The sequence below is a fragment of the Gasterosteus aculeatus genome, chromosome 12, assembly GCF_964276395.1.
Source record: "Gasterosteus aculeatus chromosome 12, fGasAcu3.hap1.1, whole genome shotgun sequence".
Lineage (NCBI taxonomy): Eukaryota > Metazoa > Chordata > Actinopteri > Perciformes > Gasterosteidae > Gasterosteus > Gasterosteus aculeatus.
Genome location: NC_135700.1, coordinates 17,933,988 through 17,950,431, shown reverse-complemented (window position 1 = coordinate 17,950,431; position 16,444 = coordinate 17,933,988). Strand labels below are relative to the sequence as shown.

Genomic DNA, 16,444 nt, shown 5'->3' with positions numbered 1-16,444 from the left:
ACGAGAGGCTGTACTTTATCGTACAATAATGTAACAGTTCGAGGGAGTTGTTAGTGCCCGGCGCGCAGACTTTTACGCAATACAATCTCATGAGACATCTTCACAATCAAGAATTTTGTGAAAGCCTTGAGGGCAATGGGACAATATTTAAACACATTGTTAACTCTCCAGAGCCAAAGATACTCTATTATGAGCCTCCAGATCAAACGGATTCATCAAAGATAACACACAACCGTTATTTGGAAAAAAACTGAGGAGACCTGAGCCAATTGTTTCTTTGCTATTTATTTGTTTTTTATAACACTTGTTAAACCTAATACTCGTTAGGTTGAAGACGCAAGACAAAACCAAAAGGGATTTGTTTCATATCATGCAAGACATAGTTAGAAGAAATTAGAAATACTGTATAGACTGTTGAACATTTTTATTTTTATATATAAGTGGTTACCATGTCCAAAATAAGCCATTATCACTTATCCCAAAATAATTTAATACAATTTAAATCTAAAGATCAGATCAAAATGAGAGAAGCTCTCCATCAACATTGACATTAAGATAGTATTATTGTTTTGTACCAAAATAGTGTACCTTATTACAAAATCCCACTAATATAAAGAAATTATTTACGTATTTAAGGGCCAGGTTTGGATTTGTCTTTTCAGTCTTCTATCATCTTTCAGTGTTTCACAGTGAGTTGGAAACTTCATGGAAATCAGTGGAGCAAAACATGCACCGGCTCGTTCCTCCGTGTTCTAGAAGTACCCATATTTAGAAAAAATTATTACTTCCTTCTAAAGCAGCAATTTTGCAGCCTATTTTGACAAATGATAGACCTTAAACCTCTATGTTCTTCTTTGTTGATAAAGAAAAGAATTATAAAGCACTAAATGACTATTGTCTTTTTTACCAAAATCAAATGTTTTTTTCTTTCACCTAAAGAAGGTATTTTTCGGTCATCCACATTTAATTACAGTAATTATTCAATCAATATTTTCATGGTTCAAATACTGGAATCATATTTCATGGTGATTTCTACTTACATTTTTTCAAATCACATTGACTTTTTCTTCTCAGACACCTGCAGCACAAACACCTTATCAATGCAGCTAAAGTGCATATAATTATCAGCACAGCTCCACCTAAGAAGATAACCACATCAACAGAGTGGTAGGAGTACCAGGGCATCTTGTAGGACTCAGTTCTCAGGTGAGCTGCACCTTTGTGTCTCATGACAAACTCTACCCAGAACAGGGCGTTATCCAGCGGCTTCATTGGCTGATATCTGTGCAGCTTGGAGAGCATCTGCATGTTCCTCCTGTAGGAGGGCTCGTTCAACACTTCCTGAATACCCGCTCTGCATCTGCAAAACTACTCGTCCCTCCCTCACTGAGAGCAAAACACTCGACTTGATCTCGACTCTTTGCTGACCTTGCGCCGAAATGGTCGAACGAGCTCTCTGAAGACACCAGGACCGCAGAGAGCCTTCACATCTTCCGCCGCAAACTAAAGACACACCTCTTCAGACTCTACCTCGACTAAAGACTAACAAATTGTAGCACTTAAATTGTACTTATAATGCCACTCGTCTATAGCAAATTGTAAATTGGCTTATTTGATGAAATTGCCCTTTCTTGTTCTTCTGAGTTTGTACCCTATGGTTGAACGCACTTATTGTAAGTCGCTTTGGATAAAAGCGTCAGCTAAATGACATGTAATGTAATGTTTGGTATCTCGCTCAGGGACACTTCGACATGGGACATAGAGCAGCCAGGGTACAAACGGTGTGGGTGTGTCTTAGTAAAGGAAAAAGCCATTAATGATCTGCCTGCTCAGCTTAAACAACGGGAAGCGGCTGAATGGGGTGCAGACAGTTGAGCATTTATTTGTTAATAAGAAATAATCACAGAATGGTCAGTTAGAACCTTCTCTGCACGGAGATTTCATACTTTAAAATGGTCTTTTCTCAAGTTTTTTTATTTTATCGTCCCAGGACTCAGTTGTTACTTATAGTAAGAAAGATTTATATTATAAGATATTATAGAGTAACATTTCAGGTAAAAAATATATATTCCTACTTTTCTATTCAGTCCAATTTTACTTTTCTTTTACAACACAATCTAAAGCATGACCACAGTAACGCAGCAATCAACAACAAAGCAACCACTGTGATTGCTAGTAAAAATAGCATCACATCAACAGAGTGGTAGGAGTACCAGGGCATCTTGTAGGACTCTGTTCTCAGGTGAGCTGCACCTTTGTGTCTCATGACAAACTCCATCCAGAAGAGGGCCTTATCCAGCGGCTTCATCGGCTGATCTCTGTGCAGCCTAGAGAGCATCTGCATGTTCTTCCTGTACGATGGCTCGTTCATGACTTCCTGCATTGCATTTAGGAAGTTTTTTGTGTTCAATTCAGAAACATCCATAACTTCTGCAACGCCCTTTGCTCTGAGTCTAGAAAGGTTGTCGGCTTGATCGAAAACAATGGGAATGCCTACAATTGGAACTCCATGATATATGGCCTCATATATTCCATTTGTTCCTCCGTGACTTACAAATAGTTTAATACTTTTATGTCCCAGGAGGTCATTCTGTGGCATCCAGTCTACAAGTAAAGTGTTGTTGCCCAGAGCGGCCGGTCGGTCCCCTTTATACCTCCAGATGACTTTCTGCGGTAATATAGCGAAAGCGGCAGCGATCTCATCAGCTAGGTCACTGGGAAACTCTCCAATCAAAGTCCCCAGAGACATGATGATGACCCCGTGCTCTCCAGAACTCTGCACAAACTCCTCCAAGTGTTCAGGAAGAGGTTTTGCCGGTTTACACTGGAAGCCTCCCATGTAGATAACATTAGGCATGGTGGGCCGAGGGAACTCGAACACAAAGTCCACTCTCATCAGCCACAGGTCTGCTGCTTGAAACAGGGAGAAGTAATCTGCATCTGGACCAAAGTAGCGCCTGGACAATACAGAATAATGTGGGGCGACTATCTGCTTGTACAGATGCATCCTCATGGTGTAAAAAACAACATTTTTCACCCTCTCAAAGAAAGTCATTTGATCCGTTAATTCTGAGGGTGGAAGTGGTACGTAGGAAAGGGGAGAGGGTGCGATAGCAAAATGGGCTTCACCGTGAACAGTCCATCGAGCATTAAACATTAACGGCAGTCCGAGATAGTGAGCCAGCATTACTCCTCCTCCGTTGGCAGGATCCGTCAACACAGCATCAAACTTGGAATCTCGAAAGGACTTCATCAACTCTTTATTTTCAAATATGTTCGTGACCACTTCACAGATTTTTTTGTGTAATTCAAAGAACTTGTCCTTCAACTCCATGTCCAGAGCAAAACGGGCCCACGCTGACGACTTGCTTCGTTTGATCTTAATGACCTGAGAGACAAAGAGGCGAAAAAAGGCCTCATCTGCACCACCGGCAACATCCACTGTGACAGCGCTGTAATGAGGCGAGGTCTCACTGATGTACCAGCTGTCTGCCGCTCGAATGACAGTCACCGCGTGCCCTCTTGAATGCAGCTCATTAACAAGTACCCTCATGTTCACCCAGTGGCTGCCGTCGTGTGGGAAGACCAGAACTTTCCCACCGTAGGCAGCTGGAATGATGCCAGCCAAAAGAAAGATGATGGAGGCCAAAGTCAAAAACATGTTGGAATCTTCTGAAACGGCGCCGTCTGAAACACAAGAAGAGAGAAAAAGCAAACGCTGCCACTTTAGCATTCCAGGAAATGGGTGCACAGAGTGCCTCCTGTTTTTGTTTTTTTGTTGAACCCGGATCGACCTGAGCAGAAGTGTTTTTACAACTGGAAATGTTCCTTCTGTGGAAATATTATGAGAGCTTCTGTTTAGCGAACACATAATCCATGTGCAAGAAATTCCATGCACAGGATCCCTTCCTCTTTTTTCATAAACCACAATTCAAGACCCAAGATTACAGAGAAAACTTTACCAGCACATGATGTTTCGCCAGATGGTTAAAACCCAAACAAGACAAAACAGATCCGTGAGGAGATCTAAGTCGCACTGGTGTGGCTAAAAAACACTTGTCCCACAACGTTAGGCATGGTGGGCCGAGGGAACTCGAACACAAAGTCCACTCTCATCAGCCAAATATCTGCATTAAGCACTAAATGGTTGTAGTCATTATCTGGCCCAAGATATTTGTCACATAACTTCTGGTATATTAACTTAATCACCAGTTGTTGCTGTGTTTGAGTTATAATATGCAGAATCATGTTCTTGACTCTCTGAAAAAAGATCATTTTATCAGTGTTTCCAGATCCTGTAATGGGAATGTATGAAACGGGAGAAGGAGCGATCGCGAGATGAGCCTCTCCAGCTATCAACCACCGGATATTATAAACCAAAGGAAGGTTCAAATATTTGGCCAAAATGATACCGTGACCCCAGCAGGGGTCAGTGAGCACCATGTCAAAGTTGCCCTCTTTTACGGTTCTCATAAACTCTTTGTCATCTAGCATTGCTGATAGTAATTCACCCACAATAGCGTGAGCATCAACAAACGTGCCGAACATTCCTACAATGAGGTGGAGGAAATTCGCCAGCGGAAGGGCCCCCCTTTCAAATTCCAGGGTGTGGTTTATAACTTCTCCGATGAACTTCTGATCCATGCTCCTCTCCACCTGAACTGTAAGAATATTGTAATAAGGGGATTTATCCTTGACGTACCAGCTTTTGCTGGAACGGACAATAGTTATATTGTGTCCCCTGGAGTGCAAAGCTTGAAGTAGAACATCCATGTTTATCCAGTGGCTGCCTTCGATGGGGAGGACCAAGATGTTGCCACCTTGACATTCTCTGGGAAAGAGCACGAGCACCAGCAAAACGCTGGAACAATAGATCAACCTCATCTGAAATTAAAACAATGTTCAATGTTTTTGTTGAACCCGGATCGACCTGAGCAGAAGTGTTTTTACAACTGGAAATGTTCCTTCTGTGGAAATATTACGAGAGCTTCTGTTTAGCGAACACATAATCCATGTGCAAGAAATTCCATGCACAGGATCCCTTCCTCTTTTTTCATAAACCACAATTCAAGACCCAAGATTACAGAGAAAACTTTACCAGCACTTGATGTTTCGCCAGATGGTTAAAACCCAAACAAGACAAAACAGATCCGTGAGGAGATCTAAGTCGCACTGGTGTGGCTAAAAAACACTTGTCCCACCCACAAAACAGTTAAATTCTTGTTCCTTTCTGGGGAAGCTTAGTTATCTTGTTGCAATAAGACGTGACTGCGGTGTAGCAGAGAAGTGTTACAGGATATGGTGTGGTCTTAAAAAAGACACTTCTGCTGCAAGGCAGTGAAACATACAACGTGTAAAAACTTGCCACACGCTACAAACAAAGAGGGGCAGAATTTCCCTACTTGGCCTGAGTCTGTAAAATTTAAATGTAATGTCATCGGTCATAAAAACAGAAACGGAGCAAATACTTAATAATGTAGCAGGGCAAGAATATACCAATTCAAGAGACATTCACTGACTCTAGTGTAACGTGACAAAGCTCCAACATATTATATAAGAAAGTGTTTCATCACCATGCAGATATGACATTATAGTTTTAATGTGATTGAGGTGAAATAATATATGAATAGAACTCACTCAGTTGATTCTTCTGTACTTTGGATCTGTCAAAAAGGCAGGCAGCGATCAGGGCTATTACCACCATAAGCGCACAAACCTGGACACACCCTTATGGTTGAGACTCCGACTCTTGAGAAACAGGTTTGTTGCAGGAAGTCAAACACACTATCTTAAGGAAACGGTATAACAGAGTGCAGTGCCTCACCTACCCATAAAATACCACAAAGATGAAGGTGTTGTGAGACTTTGCAGTGTAGTTTCAATAAATATGCAGTTTGAAGCAAAACAAGTTTATTGTTTGTATTATCCTTTACAGCTCACCACTTGTTAAGCCAGTATTCTCGTATGGATTTTTAAATGTTCCAGAAGTAATAAACCACAGAATTGGGCATAAACAAAGGCTGTGGCTTTGCGTGGAGCATGTTAAGAGAAACTGAAGCACAAGGCTGAAGCTGATGGCAAAAGCCTCCCAGTACCGACATATGTTGGATAAAAGAAAAAAGAGGTACAACAAAATGACTCATACGTAAAATAATGAATCATTCAGAAGAGATGAATCAGACGTTAGCATTGACAGTTTTTATACAGCCGCATTTATCTGTACTAAGCTCAGACAACTCGGATTAACAATGCGATCTCATAATAGCTGAATACATTTGGCATTATCAACGAATGCCAAAGAGGACGAATACAGAAATATCCTCACTGTGACCAATACATCTTTTAATATATTTACACTATTTCATAGAATCTTACTTGTAGTGTTCGTTAAAGTTTGTAGTTTGTACGGATGCCTCACTAAAATATGATTGAGCAAGTTCAAAAAACAAAATAATGCCATTACTGTTAAAATGCTGCTTAAGTGGGAACTAAATCAAATATCTTATCTATTAATAATAGATATTAAATGTTATAGAAAACGTATATCCTTTTATGGATTAGTCACGTTTCATCTTATGTTTATGTAACCGGGGCGGCCGTTCGCCTGGTCACAAGGGTGACAACGTCACTTTGGGACTCTCACCCAAAGTATATCAGTTGTAATGAAAAAGAAAGGGGAGCAGAGAGGTGAAGTTCCAGTTTTGTAACAATGTTTTATTTACAAGTAGGTTTAATATTTAAAAGAAAAGGAATAATCAACCCAGAAACATTGGTCGGTTTTATGGCAAAATATAATCTATGCTTTGAAAAAGGATTACTATACTGGGGTAACCTACCAGTACAAGGTGACTACTTGAGGCCCACCGGGGCGGGGGAGTGAAAGGGGACAAGGGGGCCACCACCAGGTCAAAGGAAAGAAAACACAGCAAACAAACAAAATAAACTGAAAGGGCCTTCCACCTCGTGAGCCACCCCCTGTAGGCCTACTATATGCCCACCTGCACTGGCATTAAAGGGACCCCCAGTATAGGGCGCAGTAATGGTTGTTTATGTAGGACAAAACAAAGACACTAACCCAGAAAGAAAACAAATTCGCAATTCATAATCAAAGATACTATATAAACCGGGTAACCATAATCTATTTTAAATCAAAGGCAAAAACAGCAGTGACCAGGCTCAGCGTTGCACCACCTGATCATTTCCTGTATAAAAGAAAGAAAAGGTAAATAACGCCAATAAACATTTCACTGCTAAAAAGCATATTAAAACATGAAACAGAAAACCCCTGACATACCTCTAGATTCCGCTCAAACCCATCTGCACGTGGCGAGTGCTGTGCCTATGCCGTGGGAGACCTACAGCAAGCCCCCCTCTAGCTCTAGTGGGGCAAAAGCTCCCATTTAAAGAGCACCTGGTCACACCTGTTAGGCATCACCAATTAAGGTGGTGTGGCCAAACAGGCAGGGGGGGGGAGGGGAGAGCTCTACCCATCACATTTACACATTGCAGTGCATAAACACCTGATTAAAAGGAAAAAAGTTAGAAGCACGAGCAGCCCAGCTGCAGCCAGGAACAAAACCACATCAACAGAGTGGTATGAGTACCAGGGCATCTTGTAGGACTCAGTTCTCAGGTGAGCTGCACCTTTGTGTCTCATGACAAACTCCACCCAGAACAGGGCGTTATCCAGCGGCTTCATCGGCTGATCTCTGTGCAGCTTGGAGAGCCTCTGCATGTTCCTCCTGTACGATGGCTCGTTCAACACTTCCTGTATGGCGTTCAGGAAGTTGTTGTCTTTGTCCACAGTTTTAATGGTCAAAAGCTTAGCCGCGCCTCTTACTTGCAGGCGCAGAAGGTTGTCGTATTGGTCAAAAAACAGAGGCAGACCAACTACTGGGACTCCGTGATAAATAGCTTCTTGAACTCCGTTTGTCCCTCCGTGAGCCACAAACAGTTTTATCTTGGGGTGTCCTAAAAGGTCCTTCTGCGGCATCCAGTCTACTAGCGAGGTGTTGTTCCCCAGAGTGGCCGGTCTGACCCCTTTGTGCCTCCAGATGACTTTCTGGGGTAATTTAGCGAAAGCTGCAGCCATCTCATTTGATATATCAGCAGGAAGCTCACTCACGAAAGTCCCCAGAGACATGATGATGACCCCGTGCTCTCCAGAACTCTGCACGAACTCCTCCAAGTGTTCAGGAAGAGGTTCTGCTGGTTTACACTGGAACCCGCCCATGTAGACAACGTTAGGCATGGTGGGCCGAGGGAACTCGAACACAAAGTCCACTCTCATCAGCCAAATATCTGCATTAAGCACTAAATGGTTGTAGTCATTATCTGGCCCAAGATATTTGTCACATAACTTCTGGTATATTAACTTAATCACCAGTTGTTGCTGTGTTTGAGTTATAATATGCAGAATCATGTTCTTGACTCTCTGAAAAAAGATCATTTTATCAGTGTTTCCAGATCCTGTAATGGGAATGTATGAAACGGGAGAAGGAGCGATCGCGAGATGAGCCTCTCCAGCTATCAACCACCGGATATTATAAACCAAAGGAGGGTTCAAATATTTGGCCAAAATGATACCGTGACCCCAGCAGGGGTCAGTGAGCACCATGTCAAAGTTGCCCTCTTTTACGGTTCTCATAAACTCTGTGTCATCTAGCATTGCTGATAGTAATTCACCCACAATAGCGTGAGCATCAACAAACGTGCCGAACATTCCTACAATGAGGTGGAGGAAATTCGCCAGCGGAAGGGCCCCCCTTTCAAATTCCAGGGTGTGGTTTATAACTTCTCCGATGAACTTCTGATCCATGCTCCTCTCCACCTGAACTGTAAGAATATTGTAATAAGGGGATTTATCCTTGACGTACCAGCTTTTGCTGGAACGGACAATAGTTATATTGTGTCCCCTGGAGTGCAAAGCTTGAAGTAGAACATCCATGTTTATCCAGTGGCTGCCTTCGATGGGGAGGACCAAGATGTTGCCACCTTGACATTCTCTGGGAAAGAGCACGAGCAGCAGCAAAACGCTGGAACAATAGATCAACCTCATCTGAAATTAAAACAATGTTCAATGTTTTTGTTGAACCCGGATCGACCTGAGCAGAAGTGTTTTTACAACTGGAAGTGTTCCTTCTGTGGAAATATTACGAGAGCTTCTGTTTAGCGAACACATAATCCATGTGCAAGAAATTCCATGCACAGGATCCCTTCCTCTTTTTTCATAAACCACAATTCAAGACCCAAGATTACAGAGAAAACTTTACCAGCACTTGATGTTTCGCCAGATGGTTAAAACCCAAACAAGACAAAACAGATCCGTGAGGAGATCTAAGTCGCACTGGTGTGGCTAAAAAACACTTCCTGGTTTCTTTTGTCCCACCCACAAAACAGTTAAATTCTTGTTCCTTTCTGGGGAAGCTTAGTTATCTTGTTGCAATAAGACGTGACTGCGGTGTAGCAGAGAAGTGTTACAGGATATGGTGTGGTCTTAAAAAAGACACTTCTGCTGCAAGGCAGTGAAACATACAACGTGTAAAAACTTGCCACACGCTACAAACAAAGAGGGGCAGAATTTCCCTACTTGGCCTGAGTCTGTAAAATTTAAATGTAATGTCATCGGTCATAAAAACAGAAACGGAGCAAATACTTAATAATGTAGCAGGGCAAGAATATACCAATTCAAGAGACATTCACTGACTCTAGTGTAACGTGACAAAGCTCCAACATATTATATAAGAAAGTGTTTCATCACCATGCAGATATGACATTATAGTTTTAATGTGATTGAGGTGAAATAATATATGAATAGAACTCACTCAGTTGATTCTTCTGTACTTTGGATCTGTCAAAAAGGCAGGCAGCGATCAGGGCTATTACCACCATAAGCGCACAAACCTGGACACACCCTTATGGTTGAGACTCCGACTCTTGAGAAACAGGTTTGTTGCAGGAAGTCAAACACACTATCTTAAGGAAACGGTATAACAGAGTGCAGTGCCTCACCTACCCATAAAATACCACAAAGATGAAGGTGTTGTGAGACTTTGCAGTGTAGTTTCAATAAATATGCAGTTTGAAGCAAAACAAGTTTATTGTTTGTATTATCCTTTACAGCTCACCACTTGTTAAGCCAGTATTCTCGTATGGATTTTTAAATGTTCCAGAAGTAATAAACCACAGAATTGGGCATAAACAAAGGCTGTGGCTTTGCGTGGAGCATGTTAAGAGAAACTGAAGCACAAGGCTGAAGCTGATGGCAAAAGCCTCCCAGTACCGACATATGTTGGATAAAAGAAAAAAGAGGTACAACAAAATGACTCATACGTAAAATAATGAATCATTCAGAAGAGATGAATCAGACGTTAGCATTGACAGTTTTTATACAGCCGCATTTATCTGTACTAAGCTCAGACAACTCGGATTAACAATGCGATCTCATAATAGCTGAATACATTTGGCATTATCGACGAATGCCAAAGAGGACGAATACAGAAATATCCTCACTGTGACCAATACATCTTTTAATATATTTACACTATTTCATAGAATCTTACTTGTACACAGTAAAATCGCCAGTGTTAATACAACACTTAAAGAGTCAATTTTAACACTACCTCAGTGAACATATGGTCCCTATCTACAGAGTGTTAAATGTACACTGAACACAGAGTTAAATTTCCAGAGTCAATTTTACTCTGGTAAGAGTTAAAATCTTACACTAGGTGCAGTGTAGTGTAATAATATTAACTCTAAGAAGTGTCAATCAAGTTTTACACTATGTAAGAAGTAACACCCATAGTGTTATTCACATGTAACACTAAAGAGTTATAAAAGAAATAACCTTTCCAGTGTTAAACCTACTTTACACTATGTTGATTAAGAAATCACTCCAAAGAGTGTTGATTTTTAACCAACTCCTACCAGTGTTGCATATCTATGCAGGGGGAAAAACACACAGACAATTGTATCCATACTGTAATACATATTTATTCCAAGTAAACATGAAATATTGGCATCAAAAGTAAACCTAAAACATGTAAAGCTCACATCTTATCACAGTGGCAAAGATCTTGGTTGGTGCTGGATGACAGGAATGTTTTGATCAACATGATGGTATCTGCAAAGACAGCAAACTGAAATCAACATTATGATCTACAACACCATACAAGCTGACAACCTGAAAATACCCTATTTCAGCTTTAAAAATAACAAACACAACTACATTTTCGGTCAAGTACATCAACTTATTACTTACCACCAGAGCACCACAGTACATTAAAGAACAATCTGAAAGAAAAAAGGAAAATATACATATTAAGTAACTACGTAGACCCCTCCGCCGTAGCCTGACGTGCACCTCACAAAAAATCTAACTGCGAGTCGAGTTGACGTGGATCGCAAGTGCTGTGATTGGTCCGCTCACAACGTAATTTGCGGCAGTTGCTGACATTCGAAAGTATCGAAAGTGCACTTGCTCATCCAGGTCCCTCAGTGGGTGAACCAGTGTTGTAAATTCACGTCTTCTCCGTAGCCTGCGCTTCAATATGAGCTTCGGCTTACCAAGGATTCGGCACCCGCAGAAACACACAGCCACACCCGCCGCCGCCGTAACGTGGAAGCATAAATTAAGCAGCAGCTGCAGCCATAGACATAAAGAATAGACATCGACCGCTGCTGCCTAGTGGTGCTGACGAGCCGCGGGGCCGCCAGCTTGGACCGGTCACCCGCTCCACTCAGTGCCAGCTGGCGCAACGAAGTGTCAGCGCGTCACTCGCTGAATACAAAAGCGGATGTTCACGGCATTTTGTAGGCATGACACCGAAAACATGATTCGGCGTATTTTAATATTCATAGTAGGCATAACAGTAATAATATTCTAGTATATAATATAATAAAAAATATTTGTTTGCGCCTCAGCAGCCAATGCAGCGTCTACTATTTATATATCTATGGCTACAGCAGCAGCTAACGGGAACCGAGCCTCTCGGAGCCGCGGCACGTCCGCGACATGTCCCGCTATGCTCGACCAAATTGTGACGCTAAAGCGATTTGCTCCGGCTCAAATAGAAATAATAAATATGACTGCTTCAACGAATTTTTTTCTTCATTTTACTGAAATAAATGTGCAAGCATGACACATAACACACCAGGACAGCTCGTCCTCGCTGACATTAACGTTACCTCGTGTCGTTTTTGTTCAGTTTGGTGTTGCGAGTTCAGACATGTGGCTGCTACATTTAAGATAACCGCCGACCCGATATCACGTTAGCCATTTGAAATTCGGTATTTGAAGACACGAACCCAACATTGACTAGTGTGGTGAATGAATACGTCCCTTTATTCTTATACAGATTCTACTGGAATGAAGAAAAAACAACGGGAATAGTTTATAGTAGAAAGACTTACCACAGTATTTCGATGCGAGGAAGATGGCGATGCCAGAATCCACATTCTCAGTTTGACCGGGAAAGTTGGTGGGCGGGGCTCTCCAGAGTATTTTTTGTGATACTCTGGAAGGTATCTTGCTCTAATCAGTGTTGAATCAGGGCCTGAGAGAGTCAATAACACTGACAGAGTAAAACCTCTGTTAACTCTGATTATTTTCACCAACACTGGAAGTTTTCTGGTTCAATTTTACTCTGTCCATTGTTGGAAGAACTCCGGAAGAATTAAAATAGTTTGACACTGCCTTTTTGACACTGGCAAATTTACTGTGTAGTGTTCGTTAAAGTTTGTAGTTTGTACGGATGCCTCACTAAAATATGATTGAGCAAGTTCAAAAAACAAAATAATGCCATTACTGTTAAAATACTGCTTAAGTGGGAACTAAATCAAATATCTTATCTATTAATAATAGATATTAAATGTTATAGAAAACGTATATCCTTTTATGGATTAGTCACGTTTCATCTTATGTTTACACATTGCAGTGCATAAACACCTGATTAAAAGGAAAAAAGTTAGAAGCACGAGCAGCCCAGCTGCAGCCAGGAACAAAACCACATCAACAGAGTGGTAGGAGTACCAGGGCATCTTGTAGGACTCTGTTCTCAGGTGAGCTGCACCTTTGTGTCTCATGACAAACTCTACCCAGAACAGGGCGTTATCCAGCGGCTTCATCGGCTGATCTCTGTGCAGCCTGGAGAGCGTCTGCATGTTCCTCCTGTACGATGGCTCGTTCAACACTTCCTGTATGGCGTTCAGGAAGTTGTTGTCTTTGTCCACAGTTTTAATGGTCAAAAGCTTAGCCGCGCCTCTTACTTGCAGGCGCAGAAGGTTGTCGTATTGGTCAAAAAACAGAGGCAGACCAACTACTGGGACTCCGTGATAAATAGCTTCTTGAACTCCGTTTGTCCCTCCGTGAGCCACAAACAGTTTTATCTTGGGGTGTCCTAAAAGGTCCTTCTGCGGCATCCAGTCTACTAGCAAGGTGTTGTTCCCCAGAGTGGCCGGTCTGACCCCTTTGTGCCTCCAGATGACTTTCTGGGGTAATTTAGCGAAAGCTGCAGCCATCTCATTTGATATATCAGCAGGAAGCTCACTCACGAAAGTCCCCAGAGACATGATGATGACCCCGTGCTCTCCAGAACTCTGCACGAACTCCTCCAAGTGTTCAGGAAGAGGTTCTGCAGGTTTACACTGGAACCCGCCCATGTAGACAACGTTAGGCATGGTGGGACGAGGGAACTCGAACACAAAGTCTACTCTCATCAGCCAAATATCTGCATTAAGCACTAAATGGTTGTAGTCAATATCTGGCCCAAGATATTTGTCACATAACTTCTGGTATATTAACTTAATCACCAGTTGTTGCTGTGTTTGAGTTATAATATGCAGAATCATGTTCTTGACTCTCTGAAAAAAGATCATTTTATCAGTGTTTCCAGATCCTGTAATGGGAATGTATGAAACGGGAGAAGGAGCGATCGCGAGATGAGCCTCTCCAGCTATCAACCACCGGACATTATAAACCAAAGGAAGGTTCAAATATTTGGCCAAAATGATACCGTGACCCCAGCAGGGGTCAGTGAGCACCATGTCAAAGTTGCCCTCTTTTACGGTTCTCATAAACTCTTGGTCATCTAGCATTGCTGATAGTAATTCACCCACAATAGCGTGAGCATCAACAAACGTGCCGAACATTCCTACAGTGAGGTGGAGGAAATTCGCCAGCGGAAGGGCCCCCCTTTCAAATTCCAGGGTGTGGTTTATAACTTCTCCGATGAACTTCTGATCCATGCTCCTCTCCACCTGAACTGTAAGGATATTGTAATAAGGGGATTTATCCTTGACGTACCAGCTTTTGCTGGAACGGACAATAGTTATATTGTGTCCCCTGGAGTGCAAAGCTTGAAGTAGAACATCCATGTTTATCCAGTGGCTGCCTTCGATGGGGAGGACCAAGATGTTGCCACCTTGACATTCTCTGGGAAAGAGCACGAGCACCAGCAAAACGCTGGAACAATAGATCAACCTCATCTGAAATTAAAACAATGTTCAATGATTTAAAAAAAAAAAAAAACTTGACGAGCGGCTAACGTATGGAACAAGTGTCCGGAGTCGGATGCAACATTCTATGGTAGCCCAGAACGGACAAACCCAACAAGTCAAAATCGGAAGGAGCTGATTTGCTGATTTGTTTCAAAAGTGATAGTTTTTTACAAAATAGCATTAAAGCAAGATTGCAAACTGCAGCTGGACTTTGCGAATCCTTCACATTTCCAGTAAACTACAGTAAATGTGCTAATATAGGCTCAGACATTGTTAACAGGCCAGTGTGCATGCCCACTTACTGTGATTTGGGTTATCGCTCAACACAGGAAAAGTCACAGCAGGGAACCACCTAACCACCAAGAAATGAGTAAAAGGTGAAAACAGTCAAGACTGTGCGTGCAAACACCACGATAAGGACGTTACTGATTAATGAAATAAGTATACCAGGACCTATGGCCCCTATTGACATGTAGACAGTCACTACTAATGTTTTAACATTTAAATCATCAATTAAGGCGTATACAAATCAAGTGTCCATTTGAATGATTTATCATCATCGAGGTCATTGATGACGTACTGTATTTGCCTTTCACCTTTTAAAAGGTGCTTGCATATTATATAATACTCATGTGTTTCATAATCAAACTTTTTAGAACAATATCTCTACAGACTCCCATTCCTAAAGAAATAGAAATATGAAAGATAATGAAATTCTTTAAATCTCTTGTGAAAAAATATTTTCTTTTAAAGGGAGCAAAAGCGTCGAGCTTGTTAAAGTTACTTAGTTGCAGTATTCACTTCCTCTCCCCTCTCACCCTGGGTCCCAGGAGACACAGAAAGAACACTCACCCATCGACAAACGGATCTCTGACATTTCGTTCATGTGAGGAGTAAAACGGAAGCACCTTTAACGTCGTCGCTGCTTTGCAAAACCGCTGTTTAGTTCGCAATCGTGCCGTGCAGCCTTCGCTTTACACAATGACGTCAGCAGAGCTGATGGGAGGGTCGTTGGAGATTTCCTGAGTATCTATTGGTTAGAGAAAGAGAGACACGCACGAATTCACCAATCACACACGTTAAAGGCAGAGCAGACCCGGGACTCAGTTACGTTTCATTTCCAAAAACTTGAAGTCCAATTGTATCTTTTATCAGTTTGAGATATTTTTATTACTTAAAAAATGTTTGTGACTGCATTTAGGAGAAAACAAATGTGATTTAAAATAGGGGATGATCTGAGACTCTAATAGGACAAGTGGCTCTGTAAAAACGAAGATGTCATTTTCCCCCGAGCCCGGTTCCCTCCCCTCCAGATGGCTGTCACATGACATCTGGCGTGAGAAAAGACTCGCAGGCGAAGACACGACCGATTCCACCGTAACTATCGCCGCCGATCCCCGTTACTTCACAGACGGGCTTCGTCGTGTGGCTTATGCAGTGTCTTCGCTCATTCCATTCCATTAAACTGTCAGTGGAATTTGTTCAATGTTAATATTAATATTGATCGATGTCACACCGCGTTTGCAAAGTTTTCCCTCATGAAATCGACCAGTAACTTTTGGAACAAGTTAAGCCAATTATTCTGCATAGGATATTATTATTATAGCCCCAGTGGTCATTCTTTGTCATTATGGAGAATTCCGTCATTAACAATGTCTTTTTTTTAAAAATAAATGAAGATTTAGAAAATATATATTGGCGGAATAATTCCGTATATGGCCATGTAGTCCTATTCAAGAGAAGGCGGTTATCTCTACGTCCAATCTCCAAAACTAGAGGCAACAACCTAAACTATCTAGTTTTAAGAATAGCACCACATATAAAGTGAAACATGTGTATGTTTTTGATTATGGAGTGAACTGTCCGTTTAAAGATGAAATAAACAAGACAAAATGAAAATACAAAATTAAATCAAAGGGTCAGTATTTGCTTTACAAGCCAAAAA

At 41.7% G+C, this 16,444-nt stretch overlaps 2 protein-coding genes and 1 pseudogene across 8 annotated transcripts; all 3 read right to left on the bottom strand.

Moving 5' to 3' along the window:
- Positions 1–945: 945 nt before the first annotated feature.
- Positions 946–15,444, bottom strand: LOC120833874 (UDP-glucuronosyltransferase 2A2). Of its 6 annotated transcripts, none has more exons than XM_078085462.1 (3): positions 15,354–15,444; positions 14,802–14,852; positions 946–3,687 (listed from the first exon to the last, which is right to left on the bottom strand). In XM_078085462.1, the coding sequence occupies exon 3, from the start codon at positions 3,659–3,661 to the stop codon at positions 2,084–2,086; it is 1,578 nt and encodes a 525-aa protein (XP_077941588.1). In that variant the 5' UTR covers positions 3,662–3,687; positions 14,802–14,852; positions 15,354–15,444; the 3' UTR covers positions 946–2,083. The 6 variants fall into 6 exon arrangements, with proteins under 6 accessions (XP_077941588.1, XP_077941591.1, XP_040057377.2 ...); XM_078085465.1 differs by lacking the exons at positions 14,802–14,852; positions 15,354–15,444 and adding an exon at positions 5,638–5,843 and having other exon boundaries at positions 946–1,217; positions 2,254–3,687; XM_040201443.2 differs by lacking the exons at positions 14,802–14,852; positions 15,354–15,444 and adding an exon at positions 5,638–5,912.
- Positions 5,894–15,419, bottom strand: LOC144385332 (UDP-glucuronosyltransferase 2A2 pseudogene; annotated as a pseudogene). The gene is made up of 3 exons (XR_013451569.1): positions 15,354–15,419; positions 14,802–14,852; positions 5,894–9,058 (listed from the first exon to the last, which is right to left on the bottom strand). The product of XR_013451569.1 is annotated as a UDP-glucuronosyltransferase 2A2 pseudogene (transcript).
- LOC120833886 (UDP-glucuronosyltransferase 2C1) lies at positions 10,081–15,486 on the bottom strand. Its single transcript, XM_078085466.1, has 5 exons — positions 15,352–15,486; positions 14,802–14,851; positions 12,415–14,487; positions 11,264–11,295; positions 10,081–11,125 (listed from the first exon to the last, which is right to left on the bottom strand). The coding sequence occupies exon 3, from the start codon at positions 14,485–14,487 to the stop codon at positions 12,904–12,906; it is 1,584 nt and encodes a 527-aa protein (XP_077941592.1). The 5' UTR covers positions 14,802–14,851; positions 15,352–15,486; the 3' UTR covers positions 10,081–11,125; positions 11,264–11,295; positions 12,415–12,903.
- Between the last annotated feature and the right edge of the window lie 958 nt (positions 15,487–16,444).

Bases quoted from the DNA above. Each gene is read 5' to 3' on its own strand.
- LOC120833874 (XM_078085465.1), bottom strand. From the start codon at position 5,704: ATGGTGGTAATAGCCCTGATCGCTGCCTGCCTTTTTGACAGATCCAAA. The intron at 3,688-5,637 runs GTGAGTTCTATT...CTTGTGTTTCAG, and splicing joins AGTACAGAAGAATCAACTGA to ACGGCGCCGTTTCAGAAGAT. The intron at 1,218-2,253 runs GTGCAGCTCACC...TGAGACACAAAG, and splicing joins GTTTGTCATGAGACACAAAG to GTGCAGCTCACCTGAGAACT.
- LOC120833886 (XM_078085466.1), bottom strand. From the start codon at position 14,487: ATGAGGTTGATCTATTGTTCCAGCGTTTTGCTGGTGCTCGTGCTCTTT.